The 20,220-nt window shown below is 38.0% G+C and overlaps 1 protein-coding gene across 1 annotated transcript in view; it reads right to left on the bottom strand.

Moving 5' to 3' along the window:
• Positions 1-3,725: 3,725 nt before the first annotated feature.
• Tfap2d (transcription factor AP-2 delta) overlaps positions 3,726-20,220 on the bottom strand; it is a 50,674-nt gene continuing 34,179 nt past the window's right edge. The window contains exons 7-8 of the mRNA XM_051204419.1: positions 19,724-19,837; positions 3,726-4,077 (exon numbers count right to left, since the gene is read on the bottom strand). Of these exons, the coding sequence (XP_051060376.1) occupies positions 3,858-4,077; positions 19,724-19,837 (334 nt within the window). The 3' untranslated portion in view covers positions 3,726-3,857. The remainder of the gene's footprint in view (positions 4,078-19,723; positions 19,838-20,220) is intronic.

Below are 20,220 nucleotides of genomic sequence, written 5' to 3'. Positions count from 1 at the left end.
TTGTGCAATGGCACTTCCCACATTTCAAAGACTGATGTCAGTCATTCAAACTGGAACAAAGTACTATTTCCCTCTATATCTCCAACCTTTAGGAAATAATTTGGCATAAAAGAGGCTTCATAGATTGACAAGAAACTGCTCTCTAGGTAAAAATCAATTGTTCCAATTTTAAGTATTGAAGACGATAGTTAACAATTACATAGCATTAATCTTTTCTTGTTTAGAGATAAGCAGTTCTAATAGTATTTCTGGAAGTAGATGACTGTTACTATCTTCATTTTACAGAGGGGAAGAGTCAAAGGCCAAGAAAGATCTGACAATTTGTTCAAGATCACACAATAGGAAGCCAAGAATCATTGTTTGATTCCAGGTAGCTTGGCCCTAGAATGGTTGTGTCAGGCATTAGGCCTTGCTGCCTCTCATACTTTGACTTGCCTTTGGTAAGAAGATAACAACCACACTCGTTGTTTGACCCAGTTTACAAAATTTCACTCATCCAGCACCAGAGAAAGCACCAGAAGCACCAGAGGAAGAAAATATGAGAAGATGGATTCTATTTTTCACTTGTTATTAGTAAGGACAATTTATTGACATATTTATCTTTGAAGCACCAGTTGGCATAGGGTGAAATTCTTATCAGTGTCATCATTAGAAGAGCATGCTTACAGCTTCACACTGTCAAGCTCAGCCTTACCTCTTTGACACCCCTCAAGAAACAGTAAACAGAGAACCTGCAAGGCCAAAGAGGAATTACTCCCAGTGATAAGGAATCTACAAAGAAGGAAGAGGGGGGACAGGTTGGTGTCTTTCCATGGCCAGGTCTTTCCAGAGAAAATAAGAGAGTAACTCAGAGTTTTTGTTTATTTTTCTGGATCCAACAAACTTAAGTCCAGTGGTAAATCTAATGAAAGAGTTATGGCTATAGCATTTAAATAGCTATAAAGCAAGCATGATTTTATATAGAAATTTAACTTACTCCCCCAAGTTTAAATGTTAAGTTCTTACTGTTTTAGTAACTGTAATATGTTTGTACAATTGTTTTTGAATAGACTTATTTATCACTTGTAACAGGAAAAAAAAACATATTTTTGTTAGCTATCTTCACTATAAACTGTTAAAATATTCTAACTTTATTTCTATTGAAATTTTGACATCTAACTAGGTTTCCATGTAGTTCCATATTAAACATATTTATATGAAACTAGTGGGCTAGAAATGAAAAGTTTTCCTTATCTAAATAAAATTTAGCCACAGATTACCATGGGGGAAGGAAACAAGCTCAATTGAAACATTGAGCATAGAAAGAAACATCAAAAATTAGAAGGTCCTTTGGCCCATTTTGGACAAAGAACAAACACACATTCATTTATTTGTTTATTTAAAAAGTGTTGAGTACCTATTATATACAAGGCAAATCTGGTATTAACAATGTCTCTTAGAAGATGATAATAAATGAATGAATGAATGAATGAATGAATGAATGATGGATAATGACTCTAAACAAGACCAGTCCATCAGCTCATTTATGTTCTAATGGCTGGTTAAGTGAAATGATGGGTGCTGTCCCTTAAGGCCCTTGAAACACCCACAATCTGGTAATAAGCATTGTAGTTATAGTTACATTTTGTTTCAAGGCTAATAAACAATAACACCCCCACTGAAGTGTTTAGAACCCAAATTAGTTACAACTAAGGGTAAAGTAGACTGGTAACATTAGCCAGATCTGATTATCAGTGAGCATTTGACACAGTGTGTAACTACATCAAGTACCTAGTAGTATGCATCTCAAAATGCCATATTAAACACAAGTGTATTGTTAATATAAATGGAATAAAAAACGATTAATGTGAAATTTCGTTGATGCAATAGCAATCCACATTATCTAGATGTAACTTTCTACCACGTACTAAACTCAAATACTTGTCATTTTTGTTTTGCGAGTGTATTTTACAATATGGGAAACTTCTAACATGGTATCACTCATTTTCTCATGAAATTCAGAACTGTGGAAGAATGTTGGCTTTCTTTTATTTTTGTTTTATCTAAGAAATTAAAGCGGTAAAATTTGAAAAATGGGACTAAACACATGAAGTCATAATTCTTTGCTTTTACAATTTTTTATTTTAAGCTCTCCTACTGTATCACTATAAAATCCCATTGTTATGGAATTCCTCAGCATGTCTCCTGTCAAATAAATTTAATCTAAAAACTTTAGGTTTTCTGTGGTTATGGATCTTTTCTGTACAAGTTTCAAGATAACTTTTAAGAATTATTGTCAGGTAAAAATAGTTCTTTAATTCATACATGAAAATTCCAGGTATTTCCTCTCATTAGCTATAATTCTAATATTCTCCATGAAGTTATAATGTGGCAGAGATTATTAAAATAATTGAAATATGGTAATGAGAGGATATTTTCATGCTAAACTAAGTGTTGAGTATCCACACATGAAAATAATTCCTTTATTACATAATGATCTATGTTTTTATTTACCTATATAGAAGTTTAATTGTTAACAGTAGAAACGCTAGAACAATGTGGTGGCAATTGGCTTTCTTGACACATTCAGGTTTATGTGGACCAAACATTCTTTTAATTAGCCCCGGCCTTTGCAGTCAAGAACTTCTTGTTTGTAGTGTCTTAACTACAAGACAAGGAAGCCATACAAACAAGCTATGAGAAAAAAGTAAACAGAAAGGTTTAGACATAGAAGTCTTCTCTCAGATTTCTCTGTTTTCTTTATTGAACACAGCCTGGATACCTTTGTGCCTTTAAAGGTTTAGAACATACGGAACAGGTAGAAGTAGCAAGAACCAGAAAAAAAAAAAAATAAATAAAACCATGGCCCTTGCTTTCACCACACAGTCATTGCCACCAGTACTTTGAAGGGGCCCCATGTCTTACAGGCAGGACTTCTCAGAAATGCGACTGTTCCTATTCTCATAATTTTCGGGCCAAACAGTGTTGCCTTCCACAGAGATCACAGCAGAGGCAAAGCTCCCGTCTCCTGTGTTCGGATACCCCATGTACTAAGTTCAGTGTTTCTTTAAACTGTGAGGTTAGAATGACAGAGTTCACCTCTCATCCCTACAGTGTCATAGAAGTCTTCTGAATATCTTCTTAGAAATGGGGCGAGGGGGACTAAGAGAAAGGGAATGGTAGATAGGAGGGAGACAGTTTCTGGAATTTTTAAACACCACCAAGGCACGGGTTAATTCAGTTATCTGGGGGTGGCCAGTTATTTAGAGCTGCTCTCAGTCCACGGAACAAAAGTTCGTGACTGCCCTTGTCAGTTCCCTAAACATATACTAGTGGAAGAATTTCAGATTGGCCTATTTAATGGAACGAGGCACTCTTGAGTGACAGGGAGTTAAGTCAAGGATGACGGGAGCTACAACCATTGGCAGCAGATTCCAGTTTGGTCATGCTCTCTGATCGCTAACAGCATAGCTGGATAAGAAAGTGCATCAGTTCCACGTGAAAAAAAAAACAAAAAAAAAAAAACAAAACAAAAACATGTGCTTGCCCCTCCAAAGTCCAGAAGCGCTGGAGAACTGTGGTGTATATGATTTGGAACAATAAACTACGTGCACAAAAGGAGTTTTATCATAACACAAAATTAAAAAGGAACAATTTCATCACACAGTTACACTGCTGTTCTCCCCCATTTTCGAGATTTATCCTTTTTTGTTTTAATTTTTTTTTTTGTTTCATTTCTGTTCTGATGTTATTTTATGGAGGGCTTGGGGAAGGTAAAGATTTGGTCCACTGAAAATTAGTCACCCTCAATGATATATCTATTAGAAAAAAAAATATGAGCAGCAAGACTCTCTGGAAATAGATTCAGTTCGATGTAGCTAGTCTGTCTTTTCTGTCTTTCCCTCCTTCACAGCAGCCTCTGAAGCTTTCCGCAGCGGCGCTTTCTCCGAGTTGGCATGTCCTTGGCCAGAGTCTGCTGCACCACCATTTTTGTGAGTAGTGTGTTTTTCCAAGTAGTTAAGCATCTCACTGAGGACTGTTTGGAAAGTGCTTAGAGCTGCACATATTGCTGGTGTCCCAAAACCATGAGTGATCAAACTGGAGATGAGAAGTAGGAAAAAACAAAACAAACAAACAAAAAAAAAATAGGTGAACAATTTAGAACACAAAAATCCCTTTACTCAATTCAAGACATTCCATTGAACACTGTGTTCTGAGACGTTTATTATGGAAAACAGAACAATTCAATATTGATCAAGAAGACCAATAAGAAACCTATGATCTATTGAGACAAAGGCTCATTGCTGACAGATTTTACGTGCACCAATTATTAGCCAGTCTGAGTAACACGTGACTTCTTCATCTCCTTAAGAAGCGGGTGGAACATGTGTGTTTCTATAAGCAAGGATCATCTTGCTTCCTCAAGAATGTCATGTATGCATGTGTCAACATTGGTCACACTTGAGCAAGACAATTCAGAATATTGAGAGTAAGTTTTGGAGACTAGGAAGAGGATTGGCAGGTCGGGTAGTAAGGGGTGAATGTGATTGATACATGTTATATGCAACTATGATATTGTTATAGTAAACTGTGTGCCATTTTGTATAACTAAAATGACTAATTAGACAATCAGAGTTGGCTGAGTGTGTCTGACAGCTGGTTCCTCTGACTATTCCTGGCAATAGTACCTTTCTATGTTTATAACCATCCACCTGTGAATTGTATTGCTAGCTTGTTCTGTTGTGCTTTGGATAAGAGAACAGTCTGTCCACAGCAGAATATAAATTAGATAGAGATACTTCTCTTTGCTTATACAATCAAAAGATCTATACATTATACAGGTGAAGGAACCATCTTGGTGACAGACACAGAAGGAGGTAGAATGAATCTATGTCTAGACTCTTGAGATATTGAGAAATAAAGTTCTAACATATGTACGATGTTCTCTTTGTTTTGGAAGATAACTAGGAGAAACTGGTAAGTGTGTGAGAAATGTTTCAAACTCAGCATAAACATCATTTCCAATTATGAAAGATATCCATCATTGAGCAAATGTATAGCTGTACATTAACCCTCTTGTGAAGAAAACCATACAGATTGTTCATTTCTGTCAAATTGTCCTGAAGTGATATTGTCAGATTACTTTCCAAAGTTTGTATCTTATAATAATAATGAATGCATACTTGGCACATGTTATATAAATAGTATAACAGGACACACACACACACACGTTCTGTATCCAATAAGTAAGGCTATTAATGGTGTACAGTAGTTTTTCATTAGATGCTCTCATCTTAGTATGTTACCTGCTGCTGGTTACCACTCTTCATATATGTAATCTTTATCATCAAAAAATGAGATTTTTAAAACAATGCAAACAAGGAATCTAAGTTAGCCTACTGACAAACCTTAGAGAAACTGCTAATAAGATTGGCCATATAGATGTTAATGACATCAGTTCATGAAGCTTAGTGTTAAACTAGTGAAGTTGTATTCTGGATAAAGGATTGCAGGTAGGCAGGTAGTGGTTGCACATGTCTTTAATCCCAGCACTTGGGAGGCAGAGGCAGATGGGTCTCTGAGAATTCAGGGCCAGCCAGGTGTACAGAGAGTTTCAGGCCAGCCAAGGCTATAAAGTGAGACCTTGTCTCAGAAAAATAAGACAAAATTATTATTATAGGAATTTGTTATATAATTTATTACATGTAACTTAATAACCCACATTTACTAAAACATGAGTCTCTCTGTCTCTGGTTCTGTTTGTTTATTTTTCATTTCTTTGTGTAACAACCCTAGCTGTCCTCAAACTCACTCTGTAGATCAGGCCTAGAACACAGAGATCTGCCTACCTCTGACTCTCAAGTGCTAGGATTAAAAGCATGCACCACCACTGCCTGGCTTATGAGTATCTCTCTTCTACCTTCATTATTTCTCAAAGATCTCCGAGGTACTTCATTTTCTTCATAATAAGTGCCTGCAAATTCTTCAAATTCTTTTTATTTCTTTCTGTTTTTTCTTCCTTCCTTCATTCCTTTTGTGTGTGTGTGTGTGTGTGTGTGTTTGTTTGTTTGTTTGTTTCTTTTTTTTTTGAGACAGGGTTTCTCTGTGCAGCCCTGGCACTTTCTCTGAGTAACTGTAGAACTCAAGGCTGGCCTTGAACTCACAGAGATTTACTGGCTTTTTGCTGTCCAAGTCCTGGCATTAGAGGCATGTGCCACCATGCTCAGCAGAAATTCCTATTATAATGTATTTTAAGTTTTCATCTTGTTTTATATGTGTGAGTGTTTGCTTACGTGTATGCCTTCACATCACTTTCAGGCCTAGTACCCTCAGAGAACAGAACAGAGTGTTAGATCTCCTAGAACTGGAGCTGTGGATAGTTATGAATTGCCATGTGGGTAATGGAAATCTAATCTATGTCCTGAAATGTCTTAATATGGTGGACTGTCTAACTGGTAGACAACAGACAGTTTTATGAAATTTAGGACAGATTAAGGAAGAGAGAGGTCTTACTCAAGAGCAACTTACACAAGGAAAGTCTTAAGATATCAGGGAATTTAACCCCAAAATCAAGGGTGCAAAGTTGACATCTGGAAAGCAATGGAGAGCGCTTGCTAGCGTATTCAAGATTCTGGGCCAATCCCAGAAAACCAAACAGAATTATTGCCTGGTGAGATGGGCCCCTACTCTACCTGGAACACATTCTCATTCATTTTCTCTCTAATGGGATCCAGGTCATTTGGTTTCATTTTCCTATTGACTTATTTCCTAGTGAGAAGGACGAAAGCCCTGCCAACCAGCTGTGAGTGTTGTAATCCCCTGTTGAGAAAACCCAGACAATTGTGGATTGTGGCTCCTGACCCTAGGGGAAACATAACATATTTAACAGTCATCCTCTTGATTTTTGTCACGGTTTTAAGCACTAACATTCTGTAGCGCATCAGTCTACAGCCTAACTAACTGACTTCCTATTGACTTAACTAAGGAACATGGGGACTTGGATGGATTCACAGGTAAAGCTCCACATCCCATTACCCCTAAGGATTAAGTTACCACCCAATCTCATTTTCCACATTTCAGAGGTTGGAAGGACATGTGAGAGCCAGCAAATGTTACATTTTAAGTTTTAGTTAATAAGCCTAAGAGATCCATGAAACAAAATTACCTCTGATCTGCAAGCCCCTTGCCCAAGGACAGATAGTTCCTGAAATGCTAGAGGCTATTGTTTTTGGGAGATAATAGGCCCTGTGTTTTATATTCCCTTAACACGTTTGTTTGACCCATAGCACAAACAGCACCAATGTGCTCTATCACCTGTGGGTAGGAGGTTCACAGGCTGGAGGCACTTCAGGATGTATGCTTGCCCAGGGTTAGAATTGATGGGAGATGCAATGAACTATGTGTTTTCCTTCTTAAGCCCTTGCCATACTTGATTCTGGGCCATTTCCCAGGAACCTGGATATGGACCTGGGCAGAGCCCCTCCACCTGGCCAGTATTTAATTACAGCTTGCTTCAAATTTAGCTTTCAACTGTAGTAGTAGTCTTATTCTCCATTCTGGGATTAACAGACAATGAAGAGAAAAAAATATATTTTTTAGTTTTCTAGAGATACTGTGATTCTGTGTGTGAGTAGGGGAGGGTTGCATATGTGTGCCCATGAATATGTGATATTTTTGTCTTTTACAAATGTGTACTTGGAGCCGGGGGTGTAGATTAGTGGTGGAATTTGTATGCATGGCCCTGGGTTTGATATCCAGCACAGCAATCAATCAACCAATAAATCAACCAACTATTTGATCATCAGACAGTTATTTGCATGCCATCATCTTCTTGGTAACTGGGACTGTCCTGGTTAAGTTCTAATGGTATAACCTGGAGCATTTTTATTTAGCTTTTTTTTTTTTCTTTCTAATTTTTCTTGAGGCAGGTTTTACCATTTATCCATGGCTGGCCTTGAATCCACAAAGCTCCTCCTGCCTCTGCCTCCCAAGTACAGGGATTGAAAGCCAGCACTACCTCTATTATTGAAACATTGTAATTATTATCAGTTGTGTTAAGTTTTTGGCACTGGGGCTTAAATAGCCCAGGGTGGCTTCAGATTCACTGTGTAACCAAAGCTCACCTTGAATTCTGGATTTTCCTGTCCACCAAGTTCTGGAATTCTAGGCATATGCTACCATGCCAGCCTCAACAGTTTCTTTTTCTATATATTTATTTGTTGGTTGGTTGGTGTATTTATTTTTATTTATTTATTTATTTTTGAGACAGAGTCTCATTGTGTAGTCTTGGCTGTCCTGGAACTCACTCTGTAGATCAAGCTGGCCAGGAGCTCAGAGACATTAGCCTGCCTCTGCCTTGTGATTGCTAGGATTAAAGTCATGTGCCACCATTTCCCTACATTTATTTATTTTTTTTTTTATTTCATACATTACATCTTGACTGTAGTTTCTCCTCCCTCCACCCTTTCCAGTCCTCTCCTCTACATCATTTCCCCCAAATCCATTCCTCTGTTTACAGAGAGAGAGAGAGGAAGAAAGACAAGAGAGAGAGAGAGAGAGAGAGAGAGAGAGAGAGAGAGAGAGGGACTAGGACTCACAGGGATATCAACTGAACAGTTACAAAGAGTTATTATAACAGCAAATCACAATAAGCCTAGGTACAAACCCTCATATTAAGGCTGGATGAGGTGAAGTAGGAAGAAAAGGGTCCCAAGAGCAGGCAAAATCATCAGAGCAGAAGCTCAGCAGTTTCTAATGGCAAATCATTCAGACTCAAAAACAGAAGATAGACCTTTGTGTAGAATAGAAGAATCGGAGACCATGTTATGGTCTACATTTTGTAGAGTACTTAGTATCAGTTCTGAAGATCTAGCAAGAAACTGCTATATACTAACAGTTTTGTTTTCATATTTTCTTCAAACTTTTGTGGATTGATTAGTAGATACAGTGAGCTTCAAAAACTTAATGTGATCAAGTTTTAATAACACGGAGCTAAGCAGCACTGCAGCTCCAGAAAAAACCAGGGAGCCAATGATAAGTAATGGTACATGGCAATAATCCAATATGGGTACAGCAGTTAAATGTTCTTCAACCAAAATAGTCAAGAAACACTTTCAAGGGCCTTGCTAATGAGACTGGCACTCTAAAAACTCAGTCTATATCTTCCTTGTCAGGTTAGGAGATCAATGTCTCTCTGCCACTATAAGGTCACACTTCTGTGATCATGTCAGGCTCTTAATTTCCTACTTCCTATTAAGGACATGTAAATAATTCAACATAGATTAATTAAAGAAGGACATCATGACCACTCTTATATGCCAAATAAGCTAAAAGCTTTGCCTGGTTTATGTTTACACTTACATTTTTGCTAGAAAAAATCCTTTCAATTGTTAACACAAGTGCACACGTCAGTCCTTAAAGGCTTGTTTCTCTTTGCATTTGGATGTGGTCCCCACTTTAAGAGTTTAAGTTAAAATTAAATGTCAACCTTATATGGCAGTTTATTTGGGAAACAGTATTTTTTTTCTTCACAATTCAGACTGATGATTGTGAGTACACTTTAAAAACAATTGCATGAACTAGAAGAGCGTATTCCCAACACAACTAATTAAATATTTTTTTCCTGTGCATGCATGCTTGAGTGCACAAGCTACAGTGATGGGTGAGGCCATTATGTATATATGTTTCTCATACTGGTTAATGAATAAAGCACTGTTGACCAATAGGAAAGGAAGACAGGCGGGACTAGGAGATGAGGACGAAAGAGGAAGGAGTATGGAGGAGTCAAGATGGAGAGTCTGGAGAGAGCAGTAGGGCAGCCGGCTCTCTGACTAATGTGGCTTGAGCAAGCCAGACCCCCTGAAACAATGTCCCAGGTGATCCAACATCCAAAACAGTTGGGACAAGCCAGCCTTGCAGACTACAGCCAGGATTTCTACATCTTCTTAGGATCCCCATGACAGCGCCCCCTATCAGCAGGAAGCAGTTTGGAAAGAATGACGCCCAAATTCCCAAATATTGTTTATAAATGTTTGTTTTCATTTATATGGGGTTGGTTATAAATGGTTAATGATCACACCAAATATCTTTAAAGGTTAAAAAGGGGATGATGGTATAGATATGAATACATTGTTTTGGAATGGAATTTTCATTTATTGATACAATTTAAGGTCAATTTTGTGATATGTATATTTCTCTTGTTTAGGTATTGTGTTTATATAGCTCATTTAGGAATGTAATGTATAATTTAGTACAGATTATAGATAGTTACCTAAAGTAGTAAAAATTTATAGTGTTAGTTAGGTTTTCTAGATATATAGAGATGTATTTGAGATAGATAGGAATTCTTCAAACCTTTCAAAGACCTACAGAATATGACATTTAAAATGGTTTAAGGTTTTTCTTGACATTGAGACATAAATGCTCCTGATAACACCACCTGCACCAAAAAGGAAGATGAAAAACAGACATCAAAGAAACATGTTATGAATTTAATTCCACTTGGACAAGATACTGTCGTGTGTGGACTGTGACTTTATGCTGTGTAAACTGGACATGCCGGGCCCACAGAAAAGTGACTGCTGATTCAAAATGGACATTGCTACAGAATTCCTGCTTCATGGAAGTGTCTGCCAGACAGTCTGCCAATACAAGAAGACAGTTTAAAGTTTCCTACTTTGCTGAAGAGTCTGCTAGACACATTATGGCCTATGGGCTGAAGATGGAAGATTACAGAAGAACTTCAGGTGACTGACAAGGCAAGATGTCTCTGTCATTTCTAGAATTTATATATTATCCTTTTGTGGTCTTTGAAGGAGTTGAAGACAGATAATTATGGTTATAGTTTTCCTTAGTTAGGATTAAAAATAAGTTACATAGACTTTAGACACACAAAGATAGGATAGATGCTGAAATATTTTCTTCAAATCTTGCTAAATTTTAATGGACTAAATATTGTTAACTGTGATTCTTATTTGATAACTGTTGTATGATATATTTTGCTATGTTAAGGTTAAAGCCCTTCTTTTTATTTTAGACAGAAAAGAGGAGATGATGGGAGATGTCAATCTGTATATATGTTTCTCATACTGGTTAATTAATAAAGCAATGTTGGCCAATAGGAAAGGAAGATAGGAGGGACTAGGAGACAAGGAGGAGAGAGGAAGAAGTAAGGAGAAATCAAGATGGAAAGACTGGGGAGACGAGACACCTGCCCCATTCCCCGGTAAGATGAAACCACGTGGAAATAGGTAGATTAACAGAAATGGGTTAATACTTAAGACAGAGCTAGCTGATAAGAAACAAGTAACTGGCCAACAGCATTATATCAAATACAGTGTCTCAGTGTGTTAATTGGGGCAGGCACAGCGGCGGGACCAGACCAGCAGCGGGAGGAAAAGCCTTACTCCTTACACTACAGCACATGTGTGGACATCAGAAAACAACTTTGTACAATCAGTTCCCCTCCATCATGTGGGTTCTGACCACGGAACTCAGTCCTTTAGGGTTTGTGGCAGCAAGTCCTCTTCCCCACTAAGCCCCCTCAAAGGCCCAAGAATTCTTTGAAGAGGGGTTGTGAATTTTATCTTGTGTCTGCTAAAATTAGCTGTATACTTTATGATGTCTCTATCTTAGGTTAAAGATTTAATCTGCTGTTACTAAAAAGGAATAATTCTTCTGCAAGGTGAATAAAACAAACTATTTGGTCCCAGCCACTGTCCTATCACAAGAAAGCCAAAAACACATGAAAACAGCAATAATAAAATGTGAAAACTTAAGGCTCCTAGGATAAGAATAATATGCTTACAGCAGAAGTGGGACGATTCTCTGGATATACTTACAGTGGTGGAGCACTTAGAACATGCCAGTGCTGTTGTTCAGAATGCCTGTCTTGCACAGAAGACCAAAGGAAATGGGAGCGGATAACATGAGGAGGGAAAGCTGGAACATGAGAGTTGGCTGCTTCTACAAACTGGAAACAGGATGAAACTGACTGTGTGAAGCCCTCTAGGAGACAGATGTTAGGGAGAGAATCCTATCAATGGGAGGAAGATGTTTCTAATAGACTTGTTAGACATCGAAGAGCAGGCTGTCAGTAAAGTTTTCAAGCCTGCAGTGGGTGACAACTTGACAGCAAAGCTGGGGAGAAGATCTGAAAGTTGAAGAGTCAGAAATGTAAGGGCCTCCCAACAGAGAGACCCAACCAGGAAACTTAATCACCAGCAAGTACGTCTATATGTTTCTTGGCCATTTCTGAAGACAGGGGGGATGTAAGAAGATGTTTGGACTTGTACTGGAGAATCCATTACTTCCCTCTGCAGCCTGGTGACTATTGGGGTGAACCCATGCAAAATATATCAAAGATTCAAGTAAAATATAATCACAATAGCCTTGAATATGGGTTAGATATAACACATAGAAAAGATAAAAGCCTTTTTCTGCCTCGTAAAATTTACCAATACTGTTTCCATTCTTCTCTATATATGTTTTTGATTTGATTGATTTCTCTTTGGAGACAGTGCCTTGCTACAGAGCCATGGCTCACTTGGTACTCACTATGTAGCCTAGGCTGGTTTTGAACAGTGTTGGGATTATAGACTAGAGCCAGCTCTGTATGAATTATTATTCTTTTGCATTAGCTTAGTGGGCCCCGAAGAACGGGCCCATCCCTCATCCTCACACTACTATCCACTGGCACAGTGAAACAAAACAGAGATTAACATGTCAGTCTGCCGAGGTCGGTGCTGAGGAAGAATCTTCCTTGTTTTTCTCACTGGCAATTCTCTCTGAGTTGATCATTACTGGTGTTCTAACTTCTTATTTATATTAACACATGTGCTCATGTGACCTCATACTCAAGGGGATTATGAGAATATGAGACACAAAGAATGGAGACAGTGTTACAGTTTCTTTGACCCAGAGTTCAGAAAATCAGGGCTGGTTTTGACTAGAGTTGTCTGCCCTCTCCTGGAAGTCTTCTACCATCTGGCACTAATTGACATCACCAGGTCTGGAGACAATGAGTCCATGGGAGTAGTGCACAGATTTCAATCAAATCGCTTCCCTTTCTGGAAGGTGATGTGCTGTCTGCTGTATTCTCTATGACAATTCTCATGGCTGGTGGTACTTAGGAAGTGATAAATAATAAATAAACCTGCCTCCTGCCATTTTGATGGAAACAAGTGTCTCCGAAGGCTGTGAGTCCTAAGAGTGGTCACGGCTATTGTCACAGCTTTCCAGAGCACAATAATATGTCATCTGCCATAAAAAAACTAGAGACAGCTGTTCTTTACAGGGTAGATCACTCCCCATCTTCATCAAGATAACATTCAGTCCTCAGCTGAGAGTAAGCCAGATCTCTCAAGATACTGAGTTGATAATCCAATAAGGTATAAATAAGGTCAATAACCTTCTGCTCCAAGATGACTTTGATTAGACAACATAGTAACACAGCTGGATGTTACCAATTACAGAATCCTCTCTGCCTATCTTACCATGGTCTTTCTTCACTCTGTAGAAACAATAGAAAATCAGACCCAGCAAATTGCCTGTGTTCAATGCAATGCAGGCAACAGTGTTTTTCTCCTGAGCCTGTTTCCATCACATTTGCCACTTTCAGCAAAAAGCAACAAAGAGGCACACTTGTCTAATACATTTTTACCCAGAATATTAGTAAAATTGTGTGTGAAGAACCATTGAAATATATTACTGTCCAAGATATAAGTCCACATCATGTTTACTATCTCTTCTGAAAAATGAATTTGTGGGCCAGAAAGATGGTTTGGCAGGTAAAGCACTTGCTGCCAAGCCTGGTTCCCATTCTGAGGAGCCCAATGGTAGAAGGAAAGGACCAACAGCTCCAACCTGTTCTCTGACCTCTACACATGCCATAGCAGATGCACACACATGCATAACAAATAAAATGCAACGCACAAAAAATTTCAAAGGCATCAGAATCTTATTTCTTTCTAAGGATGAAAAAGTGTTGAAAGCCAATGAATGTCTAAGGACTATGTTTCTCAAACCTTGCTATCAGAATTTGAAAAAAAAAATCCCAGAGTCCCATTTTTCTTTTTAATATATTGACTCTAATCCTTGAGGTTCTAAAGGAGCTTCAGGGATAATTTTGCAAAGAGGCCAAGTTTAAGGATCATGATTATAAATAATATAGTGTTTTCAAGACTGGTCAATGACCCTTCACTCACTAACCTCTTGTTAAAATACGTTATTGTATTCCACTGAAGCTTCATCAGGAGCCTTCAATCTGGATTTTAGCTGAAAATGACAGCCGTGTTTAAAATGATATAATTTTGACGAGGTTGCACACTATTAGTTATTTATAGATATTAACATGAAATGGATCACAGTCCTATATATATATATAAGATATAAAACTGTGAAACTCTCAGAAGACAACATAGGAGAAGGCTGCAAGACGTTGGATTTAGCAAGCATTCTCCGCTGTAGCACAGAATGCGGACAACTATTGTAATAATACACAAATCAGTCTACACCAAAATTTTAAAACATTGCTTCAAAGCCCCACACTCAACAGAGTGAAAAGGTGACCTCAGGAAGCTAAGAATTTGCCAATTGTATGTCTTTACTTTTCAAGGTAAAAGTAAAGAATGAAGCACTACAGCTCAGCACAGAATCAAATAACCCAACGAGGAACCTGAGACTGTCAAATGCAAAGCCCATGACAAAAAGCTATTAACCTAAGAAAAAGATGCTTGAACTCATTGGTCATTAGGAAGATGCCAATTAACTGTGCAGTTAAAGGTGGCAGTTACTACTTTTTTTTTTTTTAAGTCAACAGGAAGTGTTGGGGAGGAGGTTGAGAGATGCAAAGCTTTGTAAACTGTTATCCCGCATGTTTCCATCAGTAGGTAAAGAATATAAGTGAGGTAGGGTTTACACTCACATTGGAATATTACACGGCCTTAAAGGGAAGGAAGTGGTGGTGTATTCGAGCACACTGGTGCCCCTGAAGTGGACTGTACTTGATCTAGTGGCTGGTCATGAAGGATACCTATTGTATAACCTGCTCAGGAGCAATCAGAGCCACTGATGCCAAAGTAGGAAAGTGCATGCTAGGGACAAGAAATCAACGGGAATGTGGAGTTGCTGAATGGACATAATGTATCAGTTTTGTCAAACACAAACCCTATTTCACACAATAATGTAAATATGCTTAACCCTAGAGCTGGATTTGTCTGAAAAAGGATAACGTTTATGTTTTTAGTACAATTTAGAAAAGATAGCTGTTAGAAAGTTTGCTACAAGTTTAACCCCAGTGACTTCTGCACTAGTGGGCTTTATATAGACAATCTGGAATGTGAGAGAAAATTAAATAAATTCTTGTAAATGTTTATAAACCAAAATAAACAAGAAATCACAACTGAGATTAAAAGTCCTCAATATATAAATACCAAAATTTTAGAGGTGCTACTATTATAAAATCATTATTAATTACTATAGTAATCAATTATCCTTAAAACTTTTACTGTACATTTATTGTAATTAAGTAAGGAGTTGGAACATTTAAACATATAGTTGGGTTTCTTTTTTTACTTTTTATTTAAATTTGAAATAAGGTTGTTTTACATGTCAATCCCACTTCCCTCACTCTCCTATCCTCCCCTATCACCCCCACCAAACTCCAGCCCATCCCTTTTCTGCTCCCCAGGGAGGATGAGGCCTTCCATGGAGAGTCTTCAAAGTCTGTCATATCATTTGGGGCAGAGCCATGTGTCTAGGCTGAGAAAGTATTCCTCTCTGTGGGATAGGCTCCCAAAGTCTGTTTGTATACTAAAGATAAATACTGATCCATTACTAGAGGCCACATAGACTGCCCAGGCCTCCTAACTAACACCCACGTTCATGGGGTCTGGGTTGGTCTTATTTTGGTTTCCCAGCTATCAGACTGAGGTGCATGAGCTCCCCTTTGTTCAGGTCAGCTGATTCTATGGGTTTCTCCAGCCTGGTCTTAACCCCTTTGCTCATCACTCCTCCCTCTCTGTAACTGGAATCTAGGAGTTTGGCTAGTGTTTAGCCATGGGTGTCTGCTTCTCTTCCATCAGCTACTGGATGAAGGCTCTAGGATGGTGGATAAGGTAGTCGCCAATCTCATTATCACAGAAGGGCATTAAAGATAGCCTCTCCACTATTGCTCAGAGAAAAATCACCCTTTACAATAGCCACAAACAGCATAAAATATCTTTGGGGTACCAAAGAAGTGAAAGACCTATATAATAAGAACTTTGAGTCTTTCAAGAAAGAAATTTAAAAAATACCACAAAATGGAAAGATCTCCCATGCTCTAGGATAGCTAGGATCAACACAGTAAGAATGGTAATCTTGCAAAAAACAATCTACAGGTTCAATGCAATCCCCATCAAAATCCCAGCATAATTCTTCACAAACCTGAAAGAACAATTCTCAACTTTATGTGGAAAAACAAAAGACCCAGGATAGCCAAAACAGCCCTGTACAATAAAGGAACTTCTGGGGACATCATCATCCCTGACTTTAAACTCTATTTATAGAGCTATAGTCCTGAAAACAGCTTGGTTTTGGTTTATTTTTATGAGATAAGCTCTCTCTGTGTGTAGCCCTGGCTGTACTGGAACTTACTCTATAGACCAGGCTGGCCTGGAACTCACAGAAATTTGCCTGTCTCTGCCTCCCAAGTGCTGGGATTAAAGGTTTGTGCCACCACGCCTGGCCAAGGATATTTAGTATTTTAGTTCCCTGTTACAATATTCTAAGTAGGGTGGTGAATAATAGCACGTAAAGCCCATAGGAGAGCTGCTTACTTGCTGTTTTCAAAACTGAGATTTTCTCTAAAGAATTTTGTGGGCTGTGGGGATGGCTCACAGGCAAAGACAGCTTGCTTGCTGTGGAAGAATGGGGACCTAAGTTTGATTCCCAGCATCCACATAAAAAAGATGTTCTTGGGCCAGGGCCTCTACCCACCAGCACTGTGGAGAACAGAGACAGGAGGATTGCTTTGGCTTGCTGGGCAGCCAGTCTAGCTCCACAAAAGCAAGTTTTAGTTTCTTCAGTGACAGAGCCAGTCTCAAGAGAATGCTGTAGATTATGATAAGGCAGAGTCTAGACAGCCTCCTGGGTACCTCCTCGTGCACATGTACACATCACACACACACACACACACACACACACACACACACACAAGTACATGCACACACACACATATACACCACACACACACATGCACACACACAAATTTTGTGACATTTAAGTTTATAGCTTACAAAAGTATCAACAAATCAGCAAGCCGGTCGTGCTTGTGCTGAATATGCAACTCTTCTGCTTATTTATTTCTCACAGAACCCAGTATTCAAGCTAAAGCCCATTTTGCTCTGGCCAGAAGAGTGAGGTCTCCTAAGATGATGACATCAGCATGCCTGACTGGAAATAAGCTCCTCTTCCTCCTAATGGTGTAGGGTCTTGATTCTCTGTTTCTTAGTAGTAAAATATTTGTAAATTAATAATTTTACAAACTTCTTTTGACCCCAATTTGGATTTAAAGAAAAAAAAAAAGCTATTAACTTCTGAATCTAACATCTATAATTGTCCTAGGTCTCCTTAATGCATAGTACGTAATCAAAACAATGAAGATAATCCTGGGGGGTGTCAATTCCTTTTAAACTGGCATCTCTGTAAATGTCTTAGGTCTCCTTAATGCATAGTACATAATCAAAAGTATGAAGATAATCCTGGGGGTGTCAATTCCTTTTAAACTGGCATCATTGGTGGACACACGCAATATACTATTTACTAAGTGCTAAATTTACTACATATAGTAGTACTACATACTACATACTACATAAATGTACTACATATAGTACAAAGATTTTATAAGTACCCAAACAAAGGGTTGAAAGTTACCACGTGCAAACTCACTTTACACCGAAAGAGACCTAGGTTTAAAAATGCCTCTGCTGATGCCAAAACCCTGTGCTCTAAGATATCTAGGCATTTGATTTTCTCCTCGTTTTATTACACTTGTTCATACTTCTTCCACTGAGAGGGAGGTAAAATTCTGAGAAATGTATTCTATGTCAGGTGCAATTTTGAAAAATAAATTCTAAGTAGTATCTATAAAGATTTTGTTTATTGAATCGAGTAGACTTGTGGCATATTAAGATAAAATGCTGTGTTTAAAATGCTCTGTTTTTTTGCAGACAAAATTACTTAAGCACCTGTTATGCAGATATCTGTGTATCGTCTTCATCAGCCTTACAGTGTTAAGAACTTTTCTGTTTCTTTGTTTTTGTACTATTTTGTTTTGCTTTTATTTATCATCATTATTAATTATTATTATTATATGCTTGTTTGAATTCTAATGAGAGAGAGAAAGAGTATGGATGTGGATAGCTGGAAAGTAGGGAGGACTTGGGAGGAGTCTGGGGATGAAAAACAATAATCAGAATACATTATAAGAAAAAAAATCTGTTTTCAATTAAAAAAAGTAGAAGCAATAACAATATTTTTTTAAATTACTCACAGGTATTTTCCTCTTAAAGTCTAATAAATTCTTCTCACTCATCCTTCAAATAAGAACTTAAGCAGATAATGAAAATTTTCTAATCCTAGAATGATACTTTTTGTTTGTTCACTTTTGAAACTGTGTCTTTTTAGTAGTCCATGAACTGTTCTAGAACTCTTACTATTCTCTGCCTCAGCCTCCCAAGTACTGGGATGACATGTGTGCTCACCACCCCAGCTTGTGGATTAATCTCTCGCTAACATTGCTTATATTTTTCATCAAATAATAACTCAAAGAAGATGAAATTTTTATATGAACAAGAAATGTTGTGTAGCATTAAAGTTTTAGAGTTTCGAAACAGGAAAACATCTGAGAAGTGTCTTTTTTATTTCTCTTACTACATTTAGAGAGCAAATTTACCAAAAAAAATATTCTATTTATTTTGAAATTATCTCAGAAATTGAAAGTTAATATATGCTTTTAATAATGCATTTAAGGACTCTATGCTTAACAGCCATCTATACTTTCTAGGTGTGTAGAAATTATTAACATACTCTTAAAAATTCAGTCAATGACGTTTAGTCATTTTCAGTCACATCTACTCATTTAACAATTTACCCAGCAACATTAGTAACTATTTAAAAGATTTCAGAATCCTGTTCCAAAGCTTCTTAGTAGTCCTTGATCTAATGATATTCATTTTCATGAAGCCATAGTTTCTTGATAAACACAAGAAGTTAGTAAATATTCTGTTCTAAGATGATCCAATAACGAAACTTTTCTTAATTCAGGCTATAGTCTGAATATTCGCGTCTTGCTCTCTTCAAACTCATACATCGAAGCTAAACCCCAATACAATACTAACATGAGCATCCCCTGGAGATGATTAAGTCATGGAAGACTGGATTCCTGCCCTTAAGAAGAGTTCCCTGGAAGGTTGTTGGCCCCTTTCATCGCACAGTACAGCCATTAAAAGGTGTGAAAAGAGAGAGCCCTCACCAGATACCTCAGCTGCCAGTACTCCGCTCTCAGACTTCCAAGCCCCAGAATCTAAACTATACATTTATATCATCTGTACATTATCCAATCTAAAGTGTCTTTTACAGCATTCCTAACAGCCATTGTTTTAACACACATCTCTGACTGCTACTGTGATAGCAGTTCGGAAGCCTGGAGAGTGGGTGTGGCTTAGCCACTTAGACTCTGAACAGATGGGAAAGCCCTTCTTACCTGAAATGTGTTAAGTGCCTTTGGATGTCCAGATCTAGAATGGGAGTGGGTCTGGAGGATCCCAGGGGGGATCTATCTTGGCTCAGGAGGTCTTGGAATTCTTTACAAATTTGTCTACAACAAAAAGCACAAGACTGATATTGAAGTCTTGAAATGGACATTTAATTTTGTGTGATGCTATGGATCAAAGTCTGTCCCCCCCACTTCAAAGGAGACCAGGGCGACGTTTTGGTCAGCAGTCTCAAGTTCCATACACAACATGCAGTCACTGTGCTCATAAGGACTGGACCGGAGGATGCTTATGAAACAGTTTCAGCAAACAGCTGCTCCTCACGGAATCCATGTTCATTCTTAAAGTGAATCATTACATGTTAATCTCAAGATAAAAGGAAATTTACACAAGAAAACTGTAATTAGTAATCATCCTTAAAAATATTACAGATTTTTTTATACATCATATCTATAGACAAGTTTAGACTTACATTATCCAAAACCCT

Source organism: Phodopus roborovskii, unplaced genomic scaffold, assembly GCF_943737965.1.
Source record: "Phodopus roborovskii unplaced genomic scaffold, PHOROB, whole genome shotgun sequence".
In the NCBI taxonomy this organism is placed as follows: Eukaryota; Metazoa; Chordata; class Mammalia; order Rodentia; family Cricetidae; genus Phodopus; species Phodopus roborovskii.
This window is presented reverse-complemented; position numbering and strand designations above follow the sequence as displayed.